General features: G+C 35.9%; 1 protein-coding gene across 2 annotated transcripts in view; it reads left to right on the top strand.

Moving 5' to 3' along the window:
- Nucleotides 1-23,930, top strand: part of LOC148237061 (3-phosphoinositide-dependent protein kinase 1-like) — a 79,447-nt gene that overhangs the window by 49,512 nt on the left and 6,005 nt on the right. The window contains exons 1-3 of one of the 2 annotated variants that reach the window (XM_088182395.1): nucleotides 11,115-11,213; nucleotides 11,693-11,996; nucleotides 12,073-13,047. In XM_088182395.1, coding sequence (XP_088038521.1) covers nucleotides 11,202-11,213; nucleotides 11,693-11,996; nucleotides 12,073-13,047 — 1,291 coding nt within the window. In that variant the 5' untranslated portion in view covers nucleotides 11,115-11,201. Of the gene's footprint in view, nucleotides 1-11,114; nucleotides 11,214-11,692; nucleotides 11,997-12,072; nucleotides 13,048-23,930 lie in introns of those variants that run through there. The other variant, XM_088182393.1, reaches the window with a different exon arrangement.

Genomic DNA, 23,930 nt, shown 5'->3' with positions numbered 1-23,930 from the left:
TTATCACTACTTGTAATGCAGTTTCAGTCGAATGCTTTTCTCTGAATCCCGATTGTTGTTCACATATTATGTTTTGAGAAGTAATAAATGCCTAATTAAAATATTTCGCATAAAATACGATTTCAGAAAATATGTTAAAAATATGTAAAATGCCATTACGATTTTATAAAATATGGAAAATGCCATCTTTGTCATGGGGCCCGGAATCGCTGTTTTCCCATGGCTCAGGTTCGCTCTCGGCGCTCCTTTCCATAACCAACAAGTCTGAGTGACAAATTATTTACTGCAAGAAGAATCTTCGACAGTCGAGAAGAATGAAAGACTCAGTTTGATGGAAGTTAACGCTCGTTTATCGAGTCAAAATTTTGCTCGTAAAAGCGAAACACTTGTTAACCAAAGTTTTGGTTTAATAAAGAAGTGTTCGTTTATTTGGCAAAAAATGTTTTGCTTTGCTAATCTAATTAAATTTACTATCTTTTTTTTTTAATTTTATATTTTCAAGATGTCTCGGCTAGCCGCATGTTTGACATGACTCCTATAAATAAAGCTGGCGCGAAAATCTACACGTGCCGCCGATTGTGCGAATTTTACGCTGACGTATGTTTTTTTCTAACGTGAATATAAATTTTCTCTCGCTTATCGTGTGGGCTAGGTATGCGACCGAGCGTGTTAAAAATAAATAAAACACAATCAAAAAACTTTCCTAGCAATTAATTTCATTGTCACAAGCGACACGTGTAGGAAAGTCTATAGTGATTTGGCGAGTTTCAACAAAAAAATTGCATCACCGCTCGATTTTTAGCAATAGTTCAGAAAAGTGTGTCAGTGCGCAGCCTAGACCTTAATTTTTGTTTATTTTCTATTGTGTGAAAATTGGGTGCCGCTTTTTTTCCCCTTCATATTATTATTTTCACTGTCAAAATATGTACACACGACAGTTTTGTGTATTGTGTGCTTGATCCGCGCCAAATTTTCGCCTTTCGCTGCGATGATTTAAACAAATGGCGCGGAGGCATTTGTGCAAATGTTTTCTCTGTGCCAGACCCGCAATTGTATGAGCTTATTTGTTTTAACCTTCTTTAGAAAAGGCGCATTACACGTGTATGTATGTACAAAATAGGTACAAGTGCGTAAGTGAATTCTTTACAAAATGGCATTGAAAAAATTGTGTTTTGTTATGTTAGCATAGCATTTTTAAAATGTCACATAATATTTCTATTAATATATAATGGATTTAAAGTTCCAAAAAAGGCAATTGCATATGATAAAAATGGGGGAGTATGTTGTGTCTTACATTTTTATCTTTAATAAACATTTTTCTATTTATTCACTAAAAAATCTGAATTAATTAAAAAATATTTTAGTCTTTTGCACTCACGTCGTTCTTTTTCTATACCCCTATTTAAACTTTATTCATTACATATACATAAAACACGTTTAATTTCATCAGTGACAAAGTAAATCAACTAGATTTTTTGTATACATAGCTATTATTATTTATTTATTTATATATTTAAGTACTAGATCAACTTTCAACAGGATCTAAAAGCATTGACCACACGTCTTCCACGTCTCAGATCAGGTATTTCCGGTTTTTATTTTGGCAACTGCGAATTATGGGGTGACTCTTCGACACAGAGAACCCCAATTCAGATTCAAACACAGATCGTCGATCAAAACAATACAGTACAATAATAGTCAAATATTATCCCCGTCAATATAGTGTGTTGTAATAATCGAAAATATTCAATGATAGGTAATACGTAGCAGGACGCCATTTGTTTACATTCTGCTGTACCTTGACGTAGCGTGTTCATTGACACGATCCGATCGTTTCTCCGCAGCCGTCAATGCAATGTCAATTTATTATTGACGACCGGCTGGCAAGAAGTCGCGTGTCGTTTTCGTCCAATAAGTTTTGCGGCTACTTTTGGACGCGCCGCCCGAGCGAAGCCGTCGTTTGCCGCCACTGGTCCGATTAACGCTCTTAACCCAATTATTATTACGATAATGTTTTGTGTGTAGTGCGTACAAACGACGCAGTTAAAAATAACCCTTTGTGTGTGCCCTTACCGCACAAATTTCGAGCTGACCTTATTTTTTGATTAAACTGCCAGAATTTGATAAAAAAAACAACAAACCAGTTAATTGTGTGTGCGATGAAACGGCACGAGCTCGTTTTTGATTGCACGAAAATGATTATTTCAGCTGTGTAATATATGTGTGTGTCCGTAATTCTAGATTCTAGTCATCATATACACCTTTCAGCTACAATGAATTTGGTTTATATACTAATATTTTTAATAGTATATTTTTAAAAATGTGTAAGAGAAGTATCGCAGCGCCGGCGCACATAGTGGGGGCGTGACTTATGTTGACGGCGGGCGTTGTTTGGATTGGATGAGCACTAGGCGCGAAAGTATGAGCGCAGTTCTCTCAGAAAGTTGTCGCTAAGCATGTCTTTAAATTACTGAAAGGTGCTGTCGACAAGCCAGCTATTCTCGAGGAATCCAGTTTTGGGTTTCAGAACGTCTTCGAGAATCACAGTCGGCTCCTTAATACGCTGGCATTACATATGACCTGTTTAATGTTAGCTACGAAGAGCTTGAGGTAACCTGTTAGGTTACGATGGTCTTAATTTAATCTAAATAAATTATGTTCATCTAGATATCGTGATGTTATGAATTAAAGTCGCACATATTAGGTATTGAAAATTCTTTAATAATTTGCTTCTTCAGCTCAGCGAGGGCATGTTCTAATAAATATTATGGGCGTACAGCGCAAAATAATTTGGAAGCCAACATTCGCCGCGTTATTGTCGATATACGGCCCCAGCTGATCGAAAAAGTTTTTTTTGTGTTTTATTTAATTTTAAATTATGCAAACAAAAATAATTATGTATTATTCTCAAATATAATACATACTTTTTTCGTGTATTTCATTATATATTTATAGTTATTTTACCATGCATATTTATAAGCAATGAAATTTATTTTTAATAATTTTAAATAAATATTTTAAATAAATATTTCCATATATATTGTTTTAAAATAAAAAGTTGAAACATACAAAGTGTTTGAAACACTTTCTACCCTTGGTCTTAGGAATGTCGTCTTTCCTCATCTCAGATGAACAGAAAACTTCCGCTGCGTGCCGTTATCAGGGTTTCTTTAGCGTCACGCATTAATTCAAAACGTGTTCGGTTATTATGTGTACTCAGTACTTACATGCACACCATATATACGTGTCCGTTACGTCACAGTCACTCGCGGGCGGAAACCGACAAAACAAATAAAGATCCGCCCGTTGCGGCGAGTCAAAGTCGGTTTATGTGCACATCCACCGCCGGTGGTCGACCCCTTTAACGGCGCGCAATTAGCATACACACATTCTCACGAGCCGATTCGCAATAACATCAGCGCATAAATAAATACGAAACTGTGAAACACAACTCAATGAAAAATTGCAACAATCAGACAAAGATAGGTCAGTTCTCGGACATGTGTGTGTTGATAAGTTGATGGTATCGACGCTAATAATAGCCGGCTAAAAATAGACTATGCTTATGTTCGAACATCATTATCATCACCTTTGCGATCTGTATCGCCTCATCACCATCACAAAAGATCGGATGGGAGATATATGGATCGGCTGGGGATCTTGTGCGTGCGAGCATGTGTGACGAAACGTCTGGACCGGGTGGTGGGACTACTCCCACGTGATTCGCTTCCTGCGGATTGAAACGACACACACGCTTTGACGAGATGCTATGATAAAATACCGAGATGGGCGCTTAATAGTAGCCCGGGAGTAAAGTTATCAGACATCCGGATTTGTCGGATCAAAAAATCCGTTACCCGATTAAAAACTACGACATTAAGTAAGAACAGTTGCTTGGATTTGTAGCTCGACTCGGAAGCGATTCCGAGATTCGGCTTAACAATACTTATATTTTAATGTATGTGAGTAATAAAATAGGATTATCAGCATAAATTGACTATGTCTGACATATATGAATATGTAGTACGTGAAAAATATCTATATTCTTAACCCTTTATAGTCCACTTTTTTTAATAAGTGTTGTCTCTAGTCCAAAGCATTTTGAATGAATATATTTAATTAAATAATTCAATGATCATTAAATATAAAAATACAACTAAGTACTGCCATTGCGCCACGGTGTGCACCAGTGCCTGGCAGTTTCCGTATGCGCAACGGTCACTTCTATGATGAGATCTAGCACTTGCCATATAAATTATATTTTCACTGGTAAAACTATATATCTATCGGTGAAAATGTATTACAATATAATTTCACTGATATGACATATTTAAAAAAAAATTGTTATCAATTTGAAACTGTTTTTAATAATTTGAGGGGGGGAGAGCAAAATTTTTGAAAATATTTCGATTTTTTTTATCAAAATTTATAGTATTTTATTAAATAACATGCATTTTTAGAGGAATCACATACCTGCCCCCCAAATGGGGGGGGGGGGGCAAATTCAAGATTAATTTAAAAATTGCTCTATTGTGAAACACTCGTAAATTAAGTTATTCGCATCAGAAGTTTCAGTGTGTAGTTATGTAAAATGCACGTAATGCAAACACATCTTAGATTCTTTGTTGCTTTCTAGATAATATTTTTTTGATTAACATTTAAAACAAATTTCGCGTGTAATAATATATTGCTATTACCCACTCACTATGTATGATATAGGAAATGTCAAACGTTACATCATAACGCTTCGATAAAACAATCACTAGTGGGCGAATCAAAAGGTTAAACTAAACCGATTCATAATGTACCCTCGTGTACTATATGTTTTTGGAGCAAAACACCGCAAAAATATAACTGTGGTAACGATGTTAACTCAAAAATGCATAATAAACAACTATCGCTTATGGATTGTTAAATGTTTTTGTTAAAATAAATAAATATTTGTGTTCGAAAATAAAGTCCAATTACATTAAATCTTATCGTGTTTTACGTGAGTAAGGTTTATCGCAAAAATATATGATTAATAATATGTTTGACATATGTATGTCTGTAAATACCCCACATTGAGATCGTTTGGTAATGAATTGTTCATTCAAATTTTATCAGATTATAGGTAATGATGTCAAACACTAGTAGAAGATTAAAAAATGTATTCATATGACGTATTTGAGCGAAGCGAAAGTACCGATAAGGATTCGAAATGACTCGGAATTAGCGAAAGTTTTCCTTTTGTAGTAAAATTATTTACGCTATTTTTCAAGCCCGTACTATATCACGTACTTACGTACGTATTTCCGATTGTCGCGATTAATTCACCTGGCGCCGACTACGTGCCACATGTGTACTTACACTCACACACGCGCACTATTTGCACTATTTGTTAGCTAATTTCTTGGAAGTTCCCAATTTTAAATTCGTGTCAGTTTTGGAAGGCGTTTCGAAGAACGATACATATGCATGCGATAGTTTAAAAATAGACAAAATAGAATGTGTACATTTGCACGTATTATTCGAATTTCGTATCGAAAGAACAGAAACACGGAAACAGAGTGACATCACTATAAAATTTAATGTTAATAAAAATTTCGTGAGAATAATCACCCGCTCGCGATTTTACGATTTTATTTTAACCCTTCCTGGGCGAAAAGGGGGCCAAAAAGTACCCCAAGAATTTGTTTTTCACTGTAACTTTTTAATTACTACCTTTAATAGACCCACATTTTATGTAATCCTGTAATTAAGGATTATACATAGGTAAAATTTGTTTCGAGTCAATTTCGAAATCGTATAACGGTTTAAAATATAAATTTGCGGTAAAATATCTATTATTTGTGAGTGACCGTCAGTTTTGCAATTCCAAGAAGGGCAGGTATAGAGGATAACATTTGAGCTCATTCGCACTCGAAAGTTATGAATGTGTCGACGGTCGGTTTCCATAATGAGTTAGAACGAGAAAGCTATATGCTGTTGGTATACCATCACCTTCTCAGAAGAATCATTGTCTGGAGAAAGCCACGTGCTGGCAAATCAGTGTTTCCCTATCTTTTGCCGTGTTTCGTTGTTTGCAAAGCTGATTTATTATTTTTATTTTTGTAATTCCATCATCCTATACCTTATATTTCATGTAGGAAGTATTATTTATTATACACTTTGTTATTTTCTGTATATTGTAATGTACGTATTTGGTGATTTTTTTGCGGTATAAATTGTGATAAAATACTGGGATATGTCGTCCAGACAAGATACAGAAAGACTTTTAGACGAATGTGAAGATGATGTCAATGTCGATGAATCTTTTGACAGTGATATCGACTTTGAAGAGTTGGATTCAGATGCCACCGACGTAAATGATGTAATCAATAACGAAGCTGACGATTCTTCATCAAAAGATGAAGAAACCGAAGATGATGAATTTACACCAGAAGACACCACGTTCATGTCAAGATCTGGTCTAGAATGGCATTCAACTCCACGATACAATTCCAGAACGCGAATCCAGAATATCGTACCATCTTCTTCAGGACTTGGAACAGAGGCTAGCAATGTGACTACAATAAAGGAAACCTTTGCTCTCTTCGTGACTGCAGCGATGATTCAAGAAATAAGTAGTAGTGGAGACTAATCGGGTCTCTAGAAATGACAATCAAGACCACACCAACCAACCGGAAATAGAAGCATTCATCAGCGTATTGATAGTTTCTAGAAGATGCAATGGCCGTAGACTACCACTAAAGGAAATATGGACATCTAACCAGCTTTTTAAGTAATTCTTTTTTTCTACGATCATTTCAAGGGACACATTCGTATATTTATACAGTAAAATTCGCTTTGATGACAGAAACACCAGACAATTACGATTTCAACAATCGCAAGATAAATTTCGTGCTTTTATCAAAAGTAAGCCCGGCAGATATGGAATAAAAATATGGGTTGCTGCTGATGTAGAGTCATCGTATATTTTAAATATACAACCATACATGGGAAAGCAGCAAGTACGAGAGAGAAACCAAGGTGAAAGGGTAGTGACTGATCTAATTATTCCTTCTATTGGAACTGGACGTGGTGTCATTACTGACAACTTATTTTCGTCAGTGCCCCTTGCTCAAAGACTTTTGGAAGACAAAATTAACAGGAACAATTAGAAAAAATAAGCGTGAAATACCGCAAGAATTTTTGCGTTCACGCTAGCGAGAGGAATTATTTAGTCGTTTTGACTTTACCGATGACATCACATTGGTTTCATATGTTCCGAAAAAAAAACAATCGGTCACACTGTTGTCAACAGAGTTAGCCATGGAACTTGCCAAGGAGAACATAAATTTTCAAAAAATAGTGGGATATCGTTTCATAAACATATTCAATATGGTTTCACACTTTATGATCAAGCAACTAACGTTGAAACTGTTACTCCACTGACAATACTCCCCGAAAATCGCGTTGAACAGGTTAGGAGAAATAGGTGCAGCTTTTGCCCTAGAAATAAGGACAAAAAGACTCGATTTTTTGCACCACCTGCAAAAAAAAGCGATATGTACAGTTCACAAACACCAGTTGAAAATATTGTCATGTCCAAATTGTTTACAAGATTCAAGCGTAGAATAAATGAAATATTTGTATTATTATCCTAAATATAAATATATTATTTTTGTTATTTTGTATTTTATATTATAAATACATTATTTAAAAAAAATGTGAATTATTTTTATTTCTTGTGCAATTATTATTTTTAACAATAATAAGTTATATATAAATAATATAATGTTTTACTAATTTTTTAATTGATTTAATTTGTTAAAAATTTAATAGATTTAAAAATAATTAAATAATAATAATTTTATTAGTCAGTGTTTGAGAAACGCTGCAACATGCATCGACAAGTAAGCGCTGTAGACGCCCCTCAATCGCCGATCGTTCTTTGGCCAGAAATGTCGCCGAAAAATATGACTGTAATTTGCAAAAAATGTTAATAAAAAGATATTTTATTCGTTTTATGAAAGTAAATATGCATAGAAACACGTGTTAGATGATTAGGTATACAATTTTCTGTTAAAAACGTATCATAACTTCGAGAATAGTCTGGGGGACAAAAAGGCCCCCGGTTCGGAACGCTCGCGATTTTTCTACCTTCCGTACGGGATGGGTTAATAACGAAAGAAATAGTAAGCGTGAGAATAATGTTTGTAAATACCGCGACAAATATAGAATGGATAAGTTGGTTATTCCGCGAAAGCTCGTCACGTCAGTGGTTGTATTATTGTATTATCCATTACTCATCTTGTGACGTAAGTCTTGCGCCTTTTTTTTAGTCATGCGTCATTTTTAATCCGTCTGCGAGTAAACATTGAAGATTGCTTCTACGAAAGCCTTATAATACCATCTCGGTTAATGTTTTTCTCACGAAGGCGCTTGATGCTGTCATTGAGGTCGATTGTGAATCAGACGATGACAAGATCGATCAATGAGTTGTATTATTACTTCCGCGTGAAGAGCCGGTTAATAGAAAACAATACATTGGTTTTAAATACATAAATAAATAAATGTAACAATAATAATAATAAATATTATCATTTAATATAAAAATCATAGAATTTCTATATTTTATTAAAGAAATAAATTATATAAATCGCGCCATATTTATTATTATTTTTTAAAATTAAAAATCTAGGATATCTCACTGCGCGGTCTAATATCTACAGACATTATACGCTAATATATAATATTCAAAATACATTTTTGTTAAATTTTCAATTTCTGTAAAATATTTATGCAAAATAGTAAAGGCACTTTAGCAGGTAGGTAGTTTGCCCAATGATTTATATTTATATTTGGCAATCGATGATCTAAACTGATAAATAAGGATCGGTATGCGAGTGCTTTTTCTTGGAACGCTGCTTTTCAATACCTGATGCTACCTAGAATTACAATAAAGTGAAAGAAGAATTAACGCGCTATTTTTTTCTTCGCCTTTAGAGCAGGTATAGTCTGTATAAAAAACACAAACAAATAGCTTTGATTTTGATACCTGAAGTTCTATTATTTATTATGAATCATTTCTTCCGATTTTGCAGATTTATAGGCATGAAATAATAATTTGTGCAGACGATCAAATTTCTTACAAAATGTTTATTTATTAAGCGGCTTGGACAGTGTATTGCTACTGTAAATGTGTTTTAATATTTTACCTCACATCATAATATAATAAATAAGAGCAAAATCCACTGGAATTATATAAAAAAGAACAAAAGTAAAAATCCAAAAATAGATATTATTGCTTTTGTCGTGAATTTTTGCCTTCTAAGAAGTGATGTTTTTGCGTCCTCTTATTGACTAAAAATTCGCTTTGAATTTACTTTGACCAATACTCTCATATCAATCGGTTAGAGTAGCTATCATATTTTGAAAACAGTGTGATATCAAAATGCAGATCAACTATGGAGCAATATGCGAGACGCTTCTGTACTTCTTCCGCTTATTTTCGTTGGGTTATTTTGTATTTTAGACTTGACCTAATTAAAGTTCTAAAATTGTAATTCGTTTGGTTAGGTTAATTAAATTTAGGTTTGGGTAAATATATTTACCCAAATTGCTCAGATAAATATATTTACGCTAGTGGAAATATATTGGTGAAAATCTATTCCGATATGATTTCACTGAAATAACATATTTTCGGGATAGATTCAAGATTGTTTTTTATAGATTTTCTTTGAGGGATAATCTGAGATTTTCTACTTTGGAATTGGGTCCGTCATTTCTGATTTCCATGGGGGGGGGGGGGGGTAAAAGTTGGCCAGTCAGTGATATTTTTTTTTATATTTTGCTTTCATAGTATTTCATTAAATGACATTAATTTTTTTGCTGAATTCCCCACGAGTGACGTCCCTATTTATAGTTCCTATGTTGATGTACATTTCACACCACGATTTTGTTTCAAAAAATAATTCGGAAGCATTTTATTGCACGTTGCAAGGTATAAAAAATGTTTAGTTTACACTTTCGGCTCGCGTACTTGACTAAAACTATTTGCCTACTATATTTGCGTTAACACAGTCAGTTCGAGAACTATCCATTTAATCATTGTTTATAATTTAGAAAGAGATAGAATTTTTGAAGGATAACGATTTGAATTTTTTTTGTTTAAATGATCTTCAACATAAAAATATATAGTAATTTTAATTTCTATAAATTTGCTTAAACTATATCCACATCTTGTACAATAGAGAAAAATGGTGGGGCGTAAACCTAAAGTTGCCATCTCTTTTTCACTTATTAATAATGACGAAATGGATGGACCTCAAAGTGACTCCGTTAAAAGAAACGTACCGTTATTATTAACGCAATAAGAGCTTCGTTCAAGACCTATACAGTTTCTATACTTTTGTTCGTCAAACTTATTGGACCACCTTTGCTATTTTTCGATCCTTCAAAATATGTTCATCTGTGGTTTCTCAGATTTTATTCGTCATAAATACTAAAAAAAGGAATCGATTGGACTAAATAAACATGTTTTACAATTTTATTTTACATTTAGCCTTCAGTTGAATTTGTTCGTTTAAGTTTAGATTTGACATGTCTAAAGTAAAGAAAAAGTTATATATTTATTTTTATTTTTTTATGCGCTTCGTGGCATAGGCTGCTTTAAATGATATTTGAATATAATTTTCTATAGTAAAAAGCTTGACAAGAACTGAGTTTTGGCACCTTTTTTGTTTTCAAAAAAGCCCTTGAATATGCTTGTTACAAAAAAGGAATAAAATATTCTGAATTATGGTATAAAATAAATTTTTAATCGAAAAAAAAACGATATATTTTTTAATTGAACCAGAATGAAAACCGAAATGAAAAAAATATTTTATGTCTACCAATGCATGCAGTACCATATATGGCCTAATATATTATTGTCATTAAAATTTTAAATAATAGTAAATTTTTTTTTTATTTTTCGTCTATAAATGTTTTATAACATATATTTTTTGCAACGAAAAAAACATTTATGCAGTAAGGGATTAAATACTTTATTGCAAACGGGCGTGACGATGACGTGCAAAACGGTCCGCCGGCGCCGGTTTGTTACCCCTGGTCGTCCCCACCAGGCGCCGCGGCGCTGACGTCCGCTCAATGTCGTACCGCGGTTCGCGGCATGAGGTCGTCTGTTTCGGCGCACTCGCGATCGATAGTCTCGACATAGCGCCGCTTGCCCTGCGATGAAAGTCAAGGTAACAAACGTCGGCGAATCCTGCGCGGACGTAACCGCGTCGTGTCCCGCATTGGCGCGCTGACTCCAGACGGAGCGCGTTCTTATCGTGGCGCGCCGAATATCTCGCGCATGACTGCTGTGTGAGCCGCTACGCTCGAAACTCTCGTTTGCGCGTTATTTTCAACATTCTCGCGAATAGTTTAACCTTGGGACGCCCGCCCGCTAATAATACGCGGACGATCGATCCTTCCGCAAGATCAGCTGATTGGCCAAATTATTATTGTTATTCAGCGGATTGTGCGCGACCTACTTTCGAAGCCCATACGTCCCAGTTTGAGAGGGGCTGCCCCGCTTTGACATTTCGCCCTTTTATGTTCAGTTAATATCCAACAGTGACAATGGAGCTCTTGAGAGTACTTTTTCTTGTGATTATTTTTCATAGTGTATGTATCGGAGTGGTGTGGTAGCAAGTGTTTAACTGTGTTTTTTTTTCTGCAGATTAACGAGCCCAACGCGCGAGAAATCATGTCTCCCGGAGCATCTGTCGGAGGTGATTCCGCCACGGTGGTGCCGGCCGCGCCCGACTCACCGGCGGCGAGGGCGAGGTCTCCACCTACCAGCGCCAGGACCTCTGCCGTGGCCGCCGCGGTGGCGGAGCATGCCTCTCTGAACGCACCCCATCCCGACAACCTCAGCTCGAAGAGAACGGCAAAGGACTTCATATTCGGCAAGGTCATAGGCGAAGGCTGCTTCAGCACCGTCTACCTAGCCAAATACATCCACACGGGAAAGGAGTACGCAAGTAAGCGCCGCCCTAATCTTATCTTATCGTGATTTTTCGGCAATCGCTCACGTTTCATTCTCTCTGTCCATTTCAGTCAAAGTATGCGATAAGACGCACATTATTCGCGAGAAGAAAGAGAAGTACATCCAGAGGGAGAAGGAGATCCTCAACATGCTGTTCGACTGCAAGCACGGCTTCGTCAAGCTCTTCTGCACGTTCCAAGACAGCGAGCGCCTCTACTTCGTACTGTCGTACGCCAAGAACGGCGAGCTCAATCCGCACATCAACAAGGTCGGCTCGTTCGATCTGGAGTGCACGCGTTTTTACGCCGCTGAGCTGGTCCTCGCTCTGGAGCAGCTCCAGCAAAAGGGCATCATACACAGAGACCTCAAGCCTGAGAACATCCTCCTGGACGACAAGATGCACGTCCTGGTGACGGACTTCGGCTCGGCGAAGATCGTGCGTCCGAACCGGCCCGAAGGAGAAGACGACCAGAACAGGTGGAGAGGAGACGTGAACGACAACGGTGACGATCGTCTGCAGAAGAGGCGAATGAGCTTCGTGGGCACCGCCCAGTACGTCAGCCCCGAATTGCTCACCGACAAGTGCGTCTCGCGCGCCTCCGACCTGTGGGCGCTGGGATGCATCATCTACCAGATGATCTCTGGCCTGCCGCCGTTCCGCTCCAACAGCGAGTACCTCATATTCCAGAAGATCATAGCTCTGAACTACACCTTCCCGGACGGCTTCGACAGCCAAGCGCGCGATCTGGTCGAGAAGCTGCTTGTGCTCGACCCGGCGATGAGACTGGGCGCCTCGGACAAAGGACCTACGTACGACAGCATCAGGAGCCACCCCTTCTTCAAAGACGTCAACTGGGACACGATCAGGGAGCAGCGACCGCCCCCTATCTATCCCTATCTACCCGGAAGGGCGGCCGAAGAGGCATTGAGGAGCCAGTACCGCGTGCCGGACCATCTGGAACCGGGACTTGGCGACCTTCAGCTATCGCGGCTGCTGGAATTGGACCTGGCGGATACTGTTACGGATCCGCCCGCGCCCAGAAACAGTAAGCGCCATTTTTTACTATATACTCTTTCCGGTTCGAGCGCGCCGTATTTACGATGTCTCAGTAGCAGAATTTGTACTAAATATTTAGGAAAAACTAGTGCTTCGTGTATGACGTTTTATATTATGTTGATAAAAAAATCCAGACAAGCTGTGAAAATTTCATGACGCCAAAACTCACCATACGCGAGTTTTTACAATGCTTTATTAGATTCATATCTATAGTGATGTGCAAAAAAGGGGCCCATCTAAATTATTATTATTATTTATTCAGTAATTTCATAACCCTTTTATTGCCAGATGATGATACAATTATATTAGTATAATACTTACATTTTCTATAATTACACAACTTTTTACTTAAAAATAGAGAAAAATATAAAGCAGTTGGAATTAAAAGTAAAATATATCTGATAATCAAACAATTACATATATTCAAAATTTCGTGTGCGCAATAATCCGGTCGCAAAATTTTTTTATAGAAAAATAATTTTTTTACCATTAAAAAATGCTTTTTTAAATTAAAAAATACATCCGTGTACTCTATGTGTATATTTATAAAATATATTTATTTTTGAAATAAAATCAAGTTTAAGTATACAACATCTCTTCAGTTCAATCATATTATCTAGAATAATTAAAAAAAAATTGCACGTTCTCCAATCCTTTGGACAAACTTTCTATTTTTGGCCAAAATCTTTCATTGCAAATTCTTTCATATAAGTAAAATGCACTTTTTAAATGGAAGTCTAATAATATAGTAATTTTCTTCCCATGTTTTAAATAAATGTATTGATTATTATGTTCGTGATATAAACTGTGAGTTTTGTGATGTCATTTTTCAAATTAGATTACCGAATCAAGTGCTCCATTTCTTTTGCACAGTAGTGCTTAAATTGTTTATATATATATAATTCTTCCAAATTGAGCCAAACGAAAATTTTAAAATAAAGTTTATCTTGGAAAATATTTATAGCTCTAGAATTTAGATAAAAACGAAGTGTAGTTTTAAAAGTTTGTGTCTCAAAAGTACTACGCTGTTGTTGTTGAAGCGATCATTATTGCACACACGAAAAATATTACTATAAATGTATTTTATTATAATATAATATACATTAAATTCAATGAAATAATATGTCGATATATCACACATGTATAAGTTTATATAGCTTACTATATATTGGGGCGGTCGTGTTCAGTAAAAGTAAAAATTCGCACTTCACAATTGCGTATATTATTTGGTTGGTTACATGATGAATTTACACACGCAATTAATTTTGTACTGTGCTGTGTAATTTTACATTCTCCATTAGCATGCTAACCCTTTAGGTGTACACAGGACCGCCGAGAGCGAACCCGGGCCTTGGGAAAACAATGATTCCGGGCCTCATAACAAAAATGGCATTTTATATATTTTGAACAACGTAATATAATTTATTGAATAAATAATAATAGGTGCAAGTTAACCCTTTCTATGCTACAAATAAATATAAAAATTAGTTAGCGAGTGAGAATCGAATAAAGCACATTTAAACCGAATTTTGACCAATAGAAGAGCGCAAAAAACAATTATCACTTCTCAGAAGTCAAAAATCCACGTCAAAAGCAATAAAATCGTGTCGGCGCCGTCGCAGTGTGAACGCTCGTTACCGAGCGTTCCCACTGCGACAGCGCCGACACGATTTTATTACTTTTGACGTGAATTTTTGACTTCTGAGAAGTGATAATTGTTTTTGCGCTCTCCTATTGACCAAAATTCGGTTTAAATATACTTCGATCAGCCCTCGTATATTAGAAGTCTTTAGTAATATCGGTAAAGATAGTTATCATATTTTTAAAACTGTGTAATATCGAAATGCAGACAAACCGTGGAACAATATGTGAGATGCGATGTCTGTCTGTTAGTTTTAAAACTTTCATTAATTCAAGTTGAGTTTGGTTATTCATGTAGGTTAGGTTTTGGTTTTAACAGCAACTGTCAAATTGAAATTCAGAGACGTTTTAAAACAGTGTATAATTTCACTAGTCTCAGTTAAATTATATATTCGCTAGTAAAAATATATATCTACTGGTGAAAATGTATTCCGATGTGATTTCACTGAAATGACATATTTTCGGGATAGATTCAAGATTGTTTTTTACTTTTCTTTCGTTTCACGGTGTTGCAAATTTTCAACAAACTAAACTAATGATATTTTTATATGACTTAATAAATTCTTTACTTTCATAATGTATGTATTGAAATCCTTATTATATGGAGTAATCTTTAATATTTTAATCGATGATAAAAAAAATCATGAGATGAAGGGTTAAACACAACTGGATTGTAAACTCCTCCATTATTGGTTTGCCATCCCAATATATAAATTTATATATTTTGACAAATACTTCAATATGATTTTTGTACTACATAGTATATATGAATATTTTAATATAATATATGATAATTAAATAATTTAATATTATTATATCAAGTGCGGAATTTTTGTGTGCGCAATAATCACCGAACCATTTATGGATTTTATTCATTCAAATTTAGTCACTTGACAATCTCCAAATATGGTTTATATCTATCTGAGATAAATGTTTTTTCTTTATTGGATTCAAGCGATCGTCTGAACCTCTCACAGACTTTTGCAGGTACGAGCTATTTAACGGCAACGTAATTATAAAGCCGGTGAAGGGTCAAAGCCCCTGTTCATAGTACTACAGAACTCCCGGACGAAACCCAGCGCCGTTGTTCTTGCTCGGTTTGGTTTCTTCACCTTGTGTTTGCGCAGCTTTAGTTCGTCCGTTCCGAAATAGAACTCCAGCGGTGGTGGCGGACTCAATTAGCGTTTTTCGTCCGTCAGTTTATTTTCGCGCTCCATTCATAAAGCCAGCCAGTCAGCGGCGAGACCGAATCGTTAATTGATGCATTCAGACTGAGTACGTCGACTTCACGAATCCGCCGGAACGCTCGGCGCGATAGTAGCGTAGTTTGCCGCCGAACCGCTGCAGTTGTGTACGACCGGCCGACGTACACGAGAGCGTGACTGGCTTTGTGCAACAGGCCTTGCGGTAGGTTAGGTAACAATCACTGCTGCGCTGCGACACACATTTGAGCGCAGGGTGCGCACATATGCATGCATCGGCCTTTGGTTGCATACACGACGCGCGGGAACTCCCGTATGTAGGTCAGTCGATACTGTGCGATCCGCTTTTTTGGGTTCCGGCTTACGCCTCTAGTAGTGTGGATCGGTCTTCTTCAATGTTTTACGAGGGGAGGTGTAAAAGTTCGCGAATAATTTATTCAACCCTATCAGGACAAGATGCTCACATCGGATTCACATATTTTTTCTTCTTCAGTTTGGCATATTATTTACTCGATTGATTTTGTGGAAGCAATATAAATAAATAAATCTCAAACCATGATCAAATACATATGTAAAAGTAGAGAAGTCCGTCACACTTCTTCCATCTCGGTACTGGAGGTTATTCCATTTTCTCCCAGTAAAATATTACTGACCAGACATAACATTTGACAAATTAAATTCTTATCTGAAGGTCAAGAGTCAACAAGCGTGATATTCAACGCTGATTTTTCATCGGTGTTGATATCTTAATTGATACAGCTCACTCGAATCACATCTCATCAAATTAATAAAAATAAAAATGTTGTTCTTTGCCTTAGAGAATATTTAAAAAACCCTCGTCAGCTGTCTTTGTAATGCTTAGAGGTCGAATTTGAGTTTAAATTAAATCAAACGATCTCGAAATACGATAAATAATTTATAAAGACCATCTGGATTCGAATGCACAGCGTTTAAATCTGATTTACAGATAATGCTCGCCTCGCAGCTCATCATTCTGTGCTTCTATTCCACATAAGTGCAATTCGACGTCTTGCTTGCACTCTACTAGGAAGTAACATTATAATTCACACGTTTAACATCGTTGTGCTAAAGATGAGCAAACGTGTGCAACGAAGTGAAAGTCACTGTAAAGGTGTACTTGTACAGTAGCATGAGATTATTCATCTAAATAATATTCTTCTTGTGAATAATATAATAAATCTTCCACTTGTAATGCAAAAACATGATGTACACTCAGTATACATGTAAAAATGCATACATAATGAATAACAAATATAATAAAAAAAGTATTTATTTAAATAAATAATATTGAAAACCTTACTGGGTTCGATTTCTATCGTGTCAGGGAGTTCAAAATTAACAATAATATTTTTTAATATTATATTAAAATTAAATAAGAAAACATCTTAGTAAATATGGTACGGTAATTATTGCGCACAACAAAAATGTATAATCAAAGAATAAAAATTGTTGCCCGGATTGCGCTACAATAGCGTTCCAAAGACATCTAAAACAGTATTTAACGAGCCCTAAATCTCTCTCTGGAGGTGCCACGTGTATAAAAAAAAGTGATTATTGCGCATCATAGATGATCAATATATACATGTATATTTAAGAATACGACAATATATATATAAAAAATGTCTATATATATATAACAGGTGATAATATGACCATAATTATGTATCATTTCGCAGCGCCGGCAAACGTAGCGGGGGCGTGAGTAATGTTGAGTGGTTGCCGCTGATTGGATTAGATGAGCGATAGTGCGTAACAGCTGTAAGGACTAGATTTTAGATGATGTTTTATAGCCTACGTATTATGCAGATATGCTTGAGAATTTATTGAATTGGAGTAGTTTTTTTATGGTCATAATGTATAAAACAAGCACCGTAAATACATGGTTTTTGGCACCATATGTTTTTCAAATTTCATACAAATATAATATTGATGATCATAGCAGATTAGGTTTTCTTAGATTTTATCGTGATGTTTAATTCAAATCGAGCTATGTTGTACATATTAAGTATAAACATCTCATAATGAGCTACTTCAGCTCATAGAGAATATCATGTACGTCTGTTTAAAATAAAAAAAAGATATAATAGTTATTTATAAAATGTAATTATCTAAATTAATATGAGGGTTTGTCGCGGATGAATAGCTAAAATATTAATATAATAATATGACATGTACACTCGTTGTACATCACAGTAAAGGAAAGGTTAAATACACATTATGAACACATGTAGTAAATATTTTTGTTAGTGCAGTATAAAAATTTGATTTTTTTTAATAAATATACTTATAAATCACAATAACACTTAAAAATATTTGAGGTTCAATAGGTCGCGCAGCAAAAAATGATTGCCTTGATTAGGCTTAATTCATTAGAGAAAATGATTTTCTCTTAAAAATTTGGAGGAAAATTTTGCATGCAAAAAAATTGAAATATTAAATGTGCAATAGAAAAATACGTGTCTCTAGTAAAATTATCATCTAATCTTAAAATGGCATTTGATTTATAGATACACTATTTCTAATTATTCAATATATTTTTTGGCTATTCTTTAAACGTCTAATGAAGTTCTAGTATGTAATTAAAATTATTTGATATAGTTTTGACGTTACATTTCTTTTTGATTATTTTTTGCTAGTAAATGCGGACTTGATTTATAAATGTTATTTTTCTTTTATTAAATCCAAGTTAACAGTTAATTATAGCTAACGTTATAAAATGGGCCTCAGGCACCCCGCGTCGCGGAGTCTTGTTCCTTGTGGTCTCCGCCGTCCGTGACTGACAATGCTTCCAAAACAGCTTTGTTTGTTGTGTGCGCGCCGGCGCGCGCGTCGTCTTGTTGTTATTTTTCGCTCGCGGCGCACTTGTGTAACCACCCACCTGTCTCCCTGCGACTTATAGCCATGTGGTCCTCTTTGTTTTTTTTCCGTGACGTCTCGCCGTGAACTCGCCGTGTCAATATTTTGATCAAAACTCCGCCAGTCTGCCAGCTCTCCCCCGTCAAAAAGAAGTCCATCCGACGTCGCCTCACGGTTGGCAACAGTAACATACGTCGCTCCAACGACGACTCGTGTTTGTCCAATTTGTACGCTTGATTATTTAATTAATTTGTTTGTCTTGTGTGTTTTCTGTTTCGACAGTTGCCTTAGTCTGGCCGCAGACTGGAAATCGGTGTTTTTCTTCTTCTCTTTCCATGTATACACACTGATCATATTTATTTATGATTTTACGGCACAGCAGCTGCCTTATCGCGAATAATCAGCCGACCGTATAACGTTCACCTTGCGAGAACTCCGACCTCTGTCGGGTCTTAATTAAAAAAACAGCGATTCGAGCCCCTGGCGCTAATTCTATATCTGCACGTAACGCCTTTTTTTGTATATAATTGGAGAGCCATTAGAGTGGCGCATGTCTGCTGCGTGCTCTAGAACGAGTTTTTTGAACTTTAAAGAAACCATGTTAGAATTCCAATCATAAGATGCATTTTATCATTCCTGGAACATCGTTGCCTCATACTAACTTCTTGGATGGATTTATTTAAACTACTTCTCCAAACTCTTCAGACATTCCGCAGATTAGTGGAATGTCTATTCATCTTAGATGATACTGTACTGACGTATTTCAGGTATAAGCTCCTTCTGTTCTAACCTTCGAAAACTTATAATATAATAGCGCTGATCAAAGTATATTCAAACCAAATTTTGCTCAATAGGAGGGCGCAAAAACAATGATCACTTCTCAGAAGGCAAAAATTCACGTCAAAAGCAATAAAATCGTGTCGGCGCCGTCGCAGTGGGAACGCTCGGTAACGAGCGTTCCCACTGCGACGGCACCGGCACGGTTTTATTGCTTTTGACGTGGATTTTTGACTTCTGAGAAGGGATCATTGTTTTTGCGCTCTCCTATTGGGCAAAATTCGGTTTAAATGTGCTTTATTCAATTGTTATAAAAATAATCATTGTTTTCACAGTGCACGTGTTCGCTTTCGGTGGCCCTACATACCCTTCATATATTATATGCATATAAAAAATGTAAAAAACCGATTCTTAGAATCAAACAAACAATAGGGAACATCCGGTGTAACGTCGACTTTTACCGATTCTAAGAAACTGGCCAAATTTTCGGGTCAGCCAAAAATAATTTTGGCTATAGAGGTAAAATCAACATTTGTTAAACTGTTGAGCTATTCGTGGGTATATATTTTTTAGATCCACACTATACGAACGATCCTTCCATCGCGGAAATACCGCCTCCAAGCTTGTGTCGCCAGGGCGGTCCGCCTCCCTAGCAACGCCATTGCAAACCTTGCCTTTTAAAAATCAGTATATACGACGAAACCGAATAATTATTTAGCAGAAATTGCGACTGGCTTAAAGTTCTTTATGCATAATTTGTTACCATTTTTAATGAATGACTTGTACATTTCAATGAAGTCTTGAGAATAATATAAAAAATACGCATTAGATTTCGCAACCCTTCAAAATTAAATCTGACCCAAAAGTAGTACCGTATTTAATTGATCTAAGCCGTTTTTATGATCTGAGCGTTCAGACAAAATACAAGAAGGAGGAAGTAATGAATTTTACCGGAAAACCCGAACTTGTGAATAGAATTACATTTTCTCTCCCTGCTACGTATGTCCGAAGACCACAAGAATTTTATTTGTACATATTAGTGCCGTCCTTGGATACCCATCTTTTCGACTATGTATACATTGGTTCAATTGCTCTAAACCTTGCATGGATTTGCCATCGCTCATTCATTGGCGATTTAGCTAGAAATCCTTTGTCCGTTCGAAGACAACTTTATATCTAAATGTCGAGGTCGTTTCTCACGCGCGCTTAACTTTATAAACATTACATTCTTCTATTTTTCCGTATACGTGTTTCGCGGTACACTCCACCGACCGACAAATTGTCTAGAGACGTATCGTGTTCTCGCCACTGCCACAATAATAATTAGACAGCGTATAATGTATAAACGTATATTTGCGTCTCCGGCGCTTATAAATACCTATACGCGACGGCGCAGACGGCCGTTGTGCAACGAAGAGCACGCGTAGCATATCTCGCGTCTAGACGGACGTCCTTTCATGTTTAGCGTGTTGTTCTTTTATTGCTTCGATTTGTGCCGTTGAAGCCGTCCCGAAGCAGCAGAAGCAGCGGACATTGTTTGATCCGGCGCTTATTTCTAGCGGCGACATTTAGCGCTGGCGTATAAATAGGCGGTTGGAATTAGATGCAGCAGCCGGACCGACCGCCAGACCAGATTCTGCCGAACACAAAGGGGTTGTTGCGAGATGCGTCGCGGAAAATTCCCGACGACTTGGCTCGGGAATGTCGCCCGAGCTGCATGGGATGCAGGTCGTCGTCTGCGTCACCGGTCATGCGGGAATTCCTGCATGAAGCAGTTGAACGCACTCGATTCGCATCTCTGCTATTTCTATCTGTCATGTCTGGAATGGGCGTGAAGCTTGCGATGGCGAGACTTCAAGTCCTGCCTCCCATAACCACAAAACATGTAAAATTATCGATACTTAATCCCGACAACTACTGGTTATCGAAAACTGTGTTCCGTGGCAAAGAATACAGAATCTTTATATTGATGACATTTCAACGGATCAGTGATTCTATGACTAAACGCGTTTATACATTTTCATCTCCAAATTACTTAGTAGAGATGAAGAATCTAACCGTTTTAATTTGCTTCTTGTGGCACTGCAGAGCATTGCGAATGGCAAAAAATAAATTGTTCATGATTTCCTCGAGTGTAAATTTATATAAATTTTGCTGTTAAATTACTAAAATAATTATATTGGCCGGATTGCCTCAATTGTTACTATGCTCGATTCGTCCGCTAGAAGAACGAAAATAGCATTTAAATTAAACTAATATCTAACTCGTTGACATTCACACGGCAGTAGTCTTCACCGGCGTTAAAACGTTAATCATCCACAAACTCATTAAGCGCGTCTTCAAATATTGACGTTGCACTTAGATGCTTTAAAATAAACGTTCCCAACCGGTCGACCCCAATTGTAATTTTTTTAAATAATAATGATTTCTTTAATTCTGCAATCATTGACGAAAAAATAATATCCCGGTCGTTTGCTAGATTTGTGCTTATCTGTTAATAATGAAACGGTTTAATGGTCAAAGTAAAGAAGTTGCGTGCAACCCTTATGGGCGGGCACCCAGCTTGTGACGGTCAGATGAGCGGGACCCACCCCCCGTTATCAGAGTTTCATTAGTATTTCTTTCGAGGAGACGTGCAGCAATGATTTTGAGCACTTACTTTTTACTTGTGACACAGCGCAATTGTGTATAATTGCACTTTTTTTCTGATTTCTATAAGAACGATTGAAAATAATTAATATGAAAGGAACAACCAGAGATGATATTTACGTTTTTAAAAATGCTTCATAATATATAAAAATTGACATACAATAACTCGTTTCTATTACGACATGGGTTTCTTGCATTGTGCAGGAAAAATAATGATTTCCCAAATTTTATTTCATATCACTATTATTGCGAAATTATTGAATTTTAATGATGTTATGAAAGTACAAAGATGTAAAGCGCTTCAGAGAAGAAAATTTAAAATTCTTTTGCAAGAATTTAAGACACATTACAAATATTTGCTGATTCACAATGAAATATGGTGGTTGAGCAAAAGATATGTACTTGTTAGGTTTCGAAAGTTACTATCTGAATTTAATTTAAAAAAAGGATAATAATACGTACGACCTATCTTCAAAATAAGGAATGGGTCAGACCTAACATAAAAATAAACGAGATAAATTCTGTACTGCAAGGGAAATCAGTCGATTAGTTCAAAATTCAATTATCACTATTGATATTCTATCATAATACTAAAATAAATATTGGATCAATTTGATAAGAGGTTTATTTATTTCTTAAAGACAAGTTTCTTATTATCAACTTTAAATATTATTAAAAATAATATCCAAAGCTTAGTTCAAACCATCGCAATGAATCTGGAAAATTTCGAATTACAGTTGCTTGAATTGCAAAATGACGTTATGTTTAATCCAGAAAAATACTCATATTTAACCACTTAAACACCAGCGACTCGTTTTTTAAAAGAAGTTACAATTTTTTTATTATTTATTAAAGATTATTGTACCAGATTTATTTACCAGTAAACCAAGTATTTTATATTTATTTTTAGAAAGAGGTACTGACGCGTGACGAGAAATAACAGGTGACTCAGTAAAAAGTCTCTGGCGTTTAAAGGGTTAAAGGACGTCTATCTTTATTTTATCATATTAAATTTATTAAAGCCAAGTATCGGAACACATTTGACGGATGATCACCTTGATGACTATTTGCGTTTTGCTATATGTAGTTATAAGCCGAATTATTTTAATATTGCCACTGATTTACAATCTCAAATATCTCACTAGTATTAATAAAATACGTTTGGGTTATAAAAATATTATTTTTTTCATTCCTCATATCTATAACTATGATGATTATGCTTTTATAAATAAACATTTTTAACTAGCATCAATAAAAATTATAAAAATTGAGAACCCTTGCGGCATTTCAATAGACTATACTTATAAGAATGCATGAAAATGTCTTGAATTCTAAATGCATCTTCGCGTGCTGTTTTTTTCAGTATTATTTCCGTTTGATAGCCAACAATGAAATATATCACACACCAGCTTTTTCATTTTCGTTTTATATTTAAGTAGCATTCGATTTATCGAAAATCTGTGATAGGATTACAGTAAAAAATATATTATTATCACTCACTCGTATTTTGGGCAAAGAACAAAACGATGCATAGCTATTTTACGGATTTAAGACGTCTTTTTGTTACACCAAATCATAAAAATGTTAATGGCATTATCATATATAGTTCCGTATTATACGGTCCATCAGGACACTCGATAATATCGATCTAGCTCATTGAGATAATAAGTATTTTATGTTAATAAACGACATTTAAATATGCGTTGCGGGGTCTTGCGCCACGTAG

This window comes from Plectrocnemia conspersa, unplaced genomic scaffold (genome assembly GCF_051122295.1).
Source record: "Plectrocnemia conspersa isolate PC_06_02 unplaced genomic scaffold, ASM5112229v1 ptg000003l, whole genome shotgun sequence".
Classification (NCBI taxonomy): domain Eukaryota; kingdom Metazoa; phylum Arthropoda; class Insecta; order Trichoptera; family Polycentropodidae; genus Plectrocnemia; species Plectrocnemia conspersa.
The sequence above is the reverse complement of the archived record's forward strand: the minus strand, read 5'-3'. Positions and strand labels throughout refer to the sequence as shown.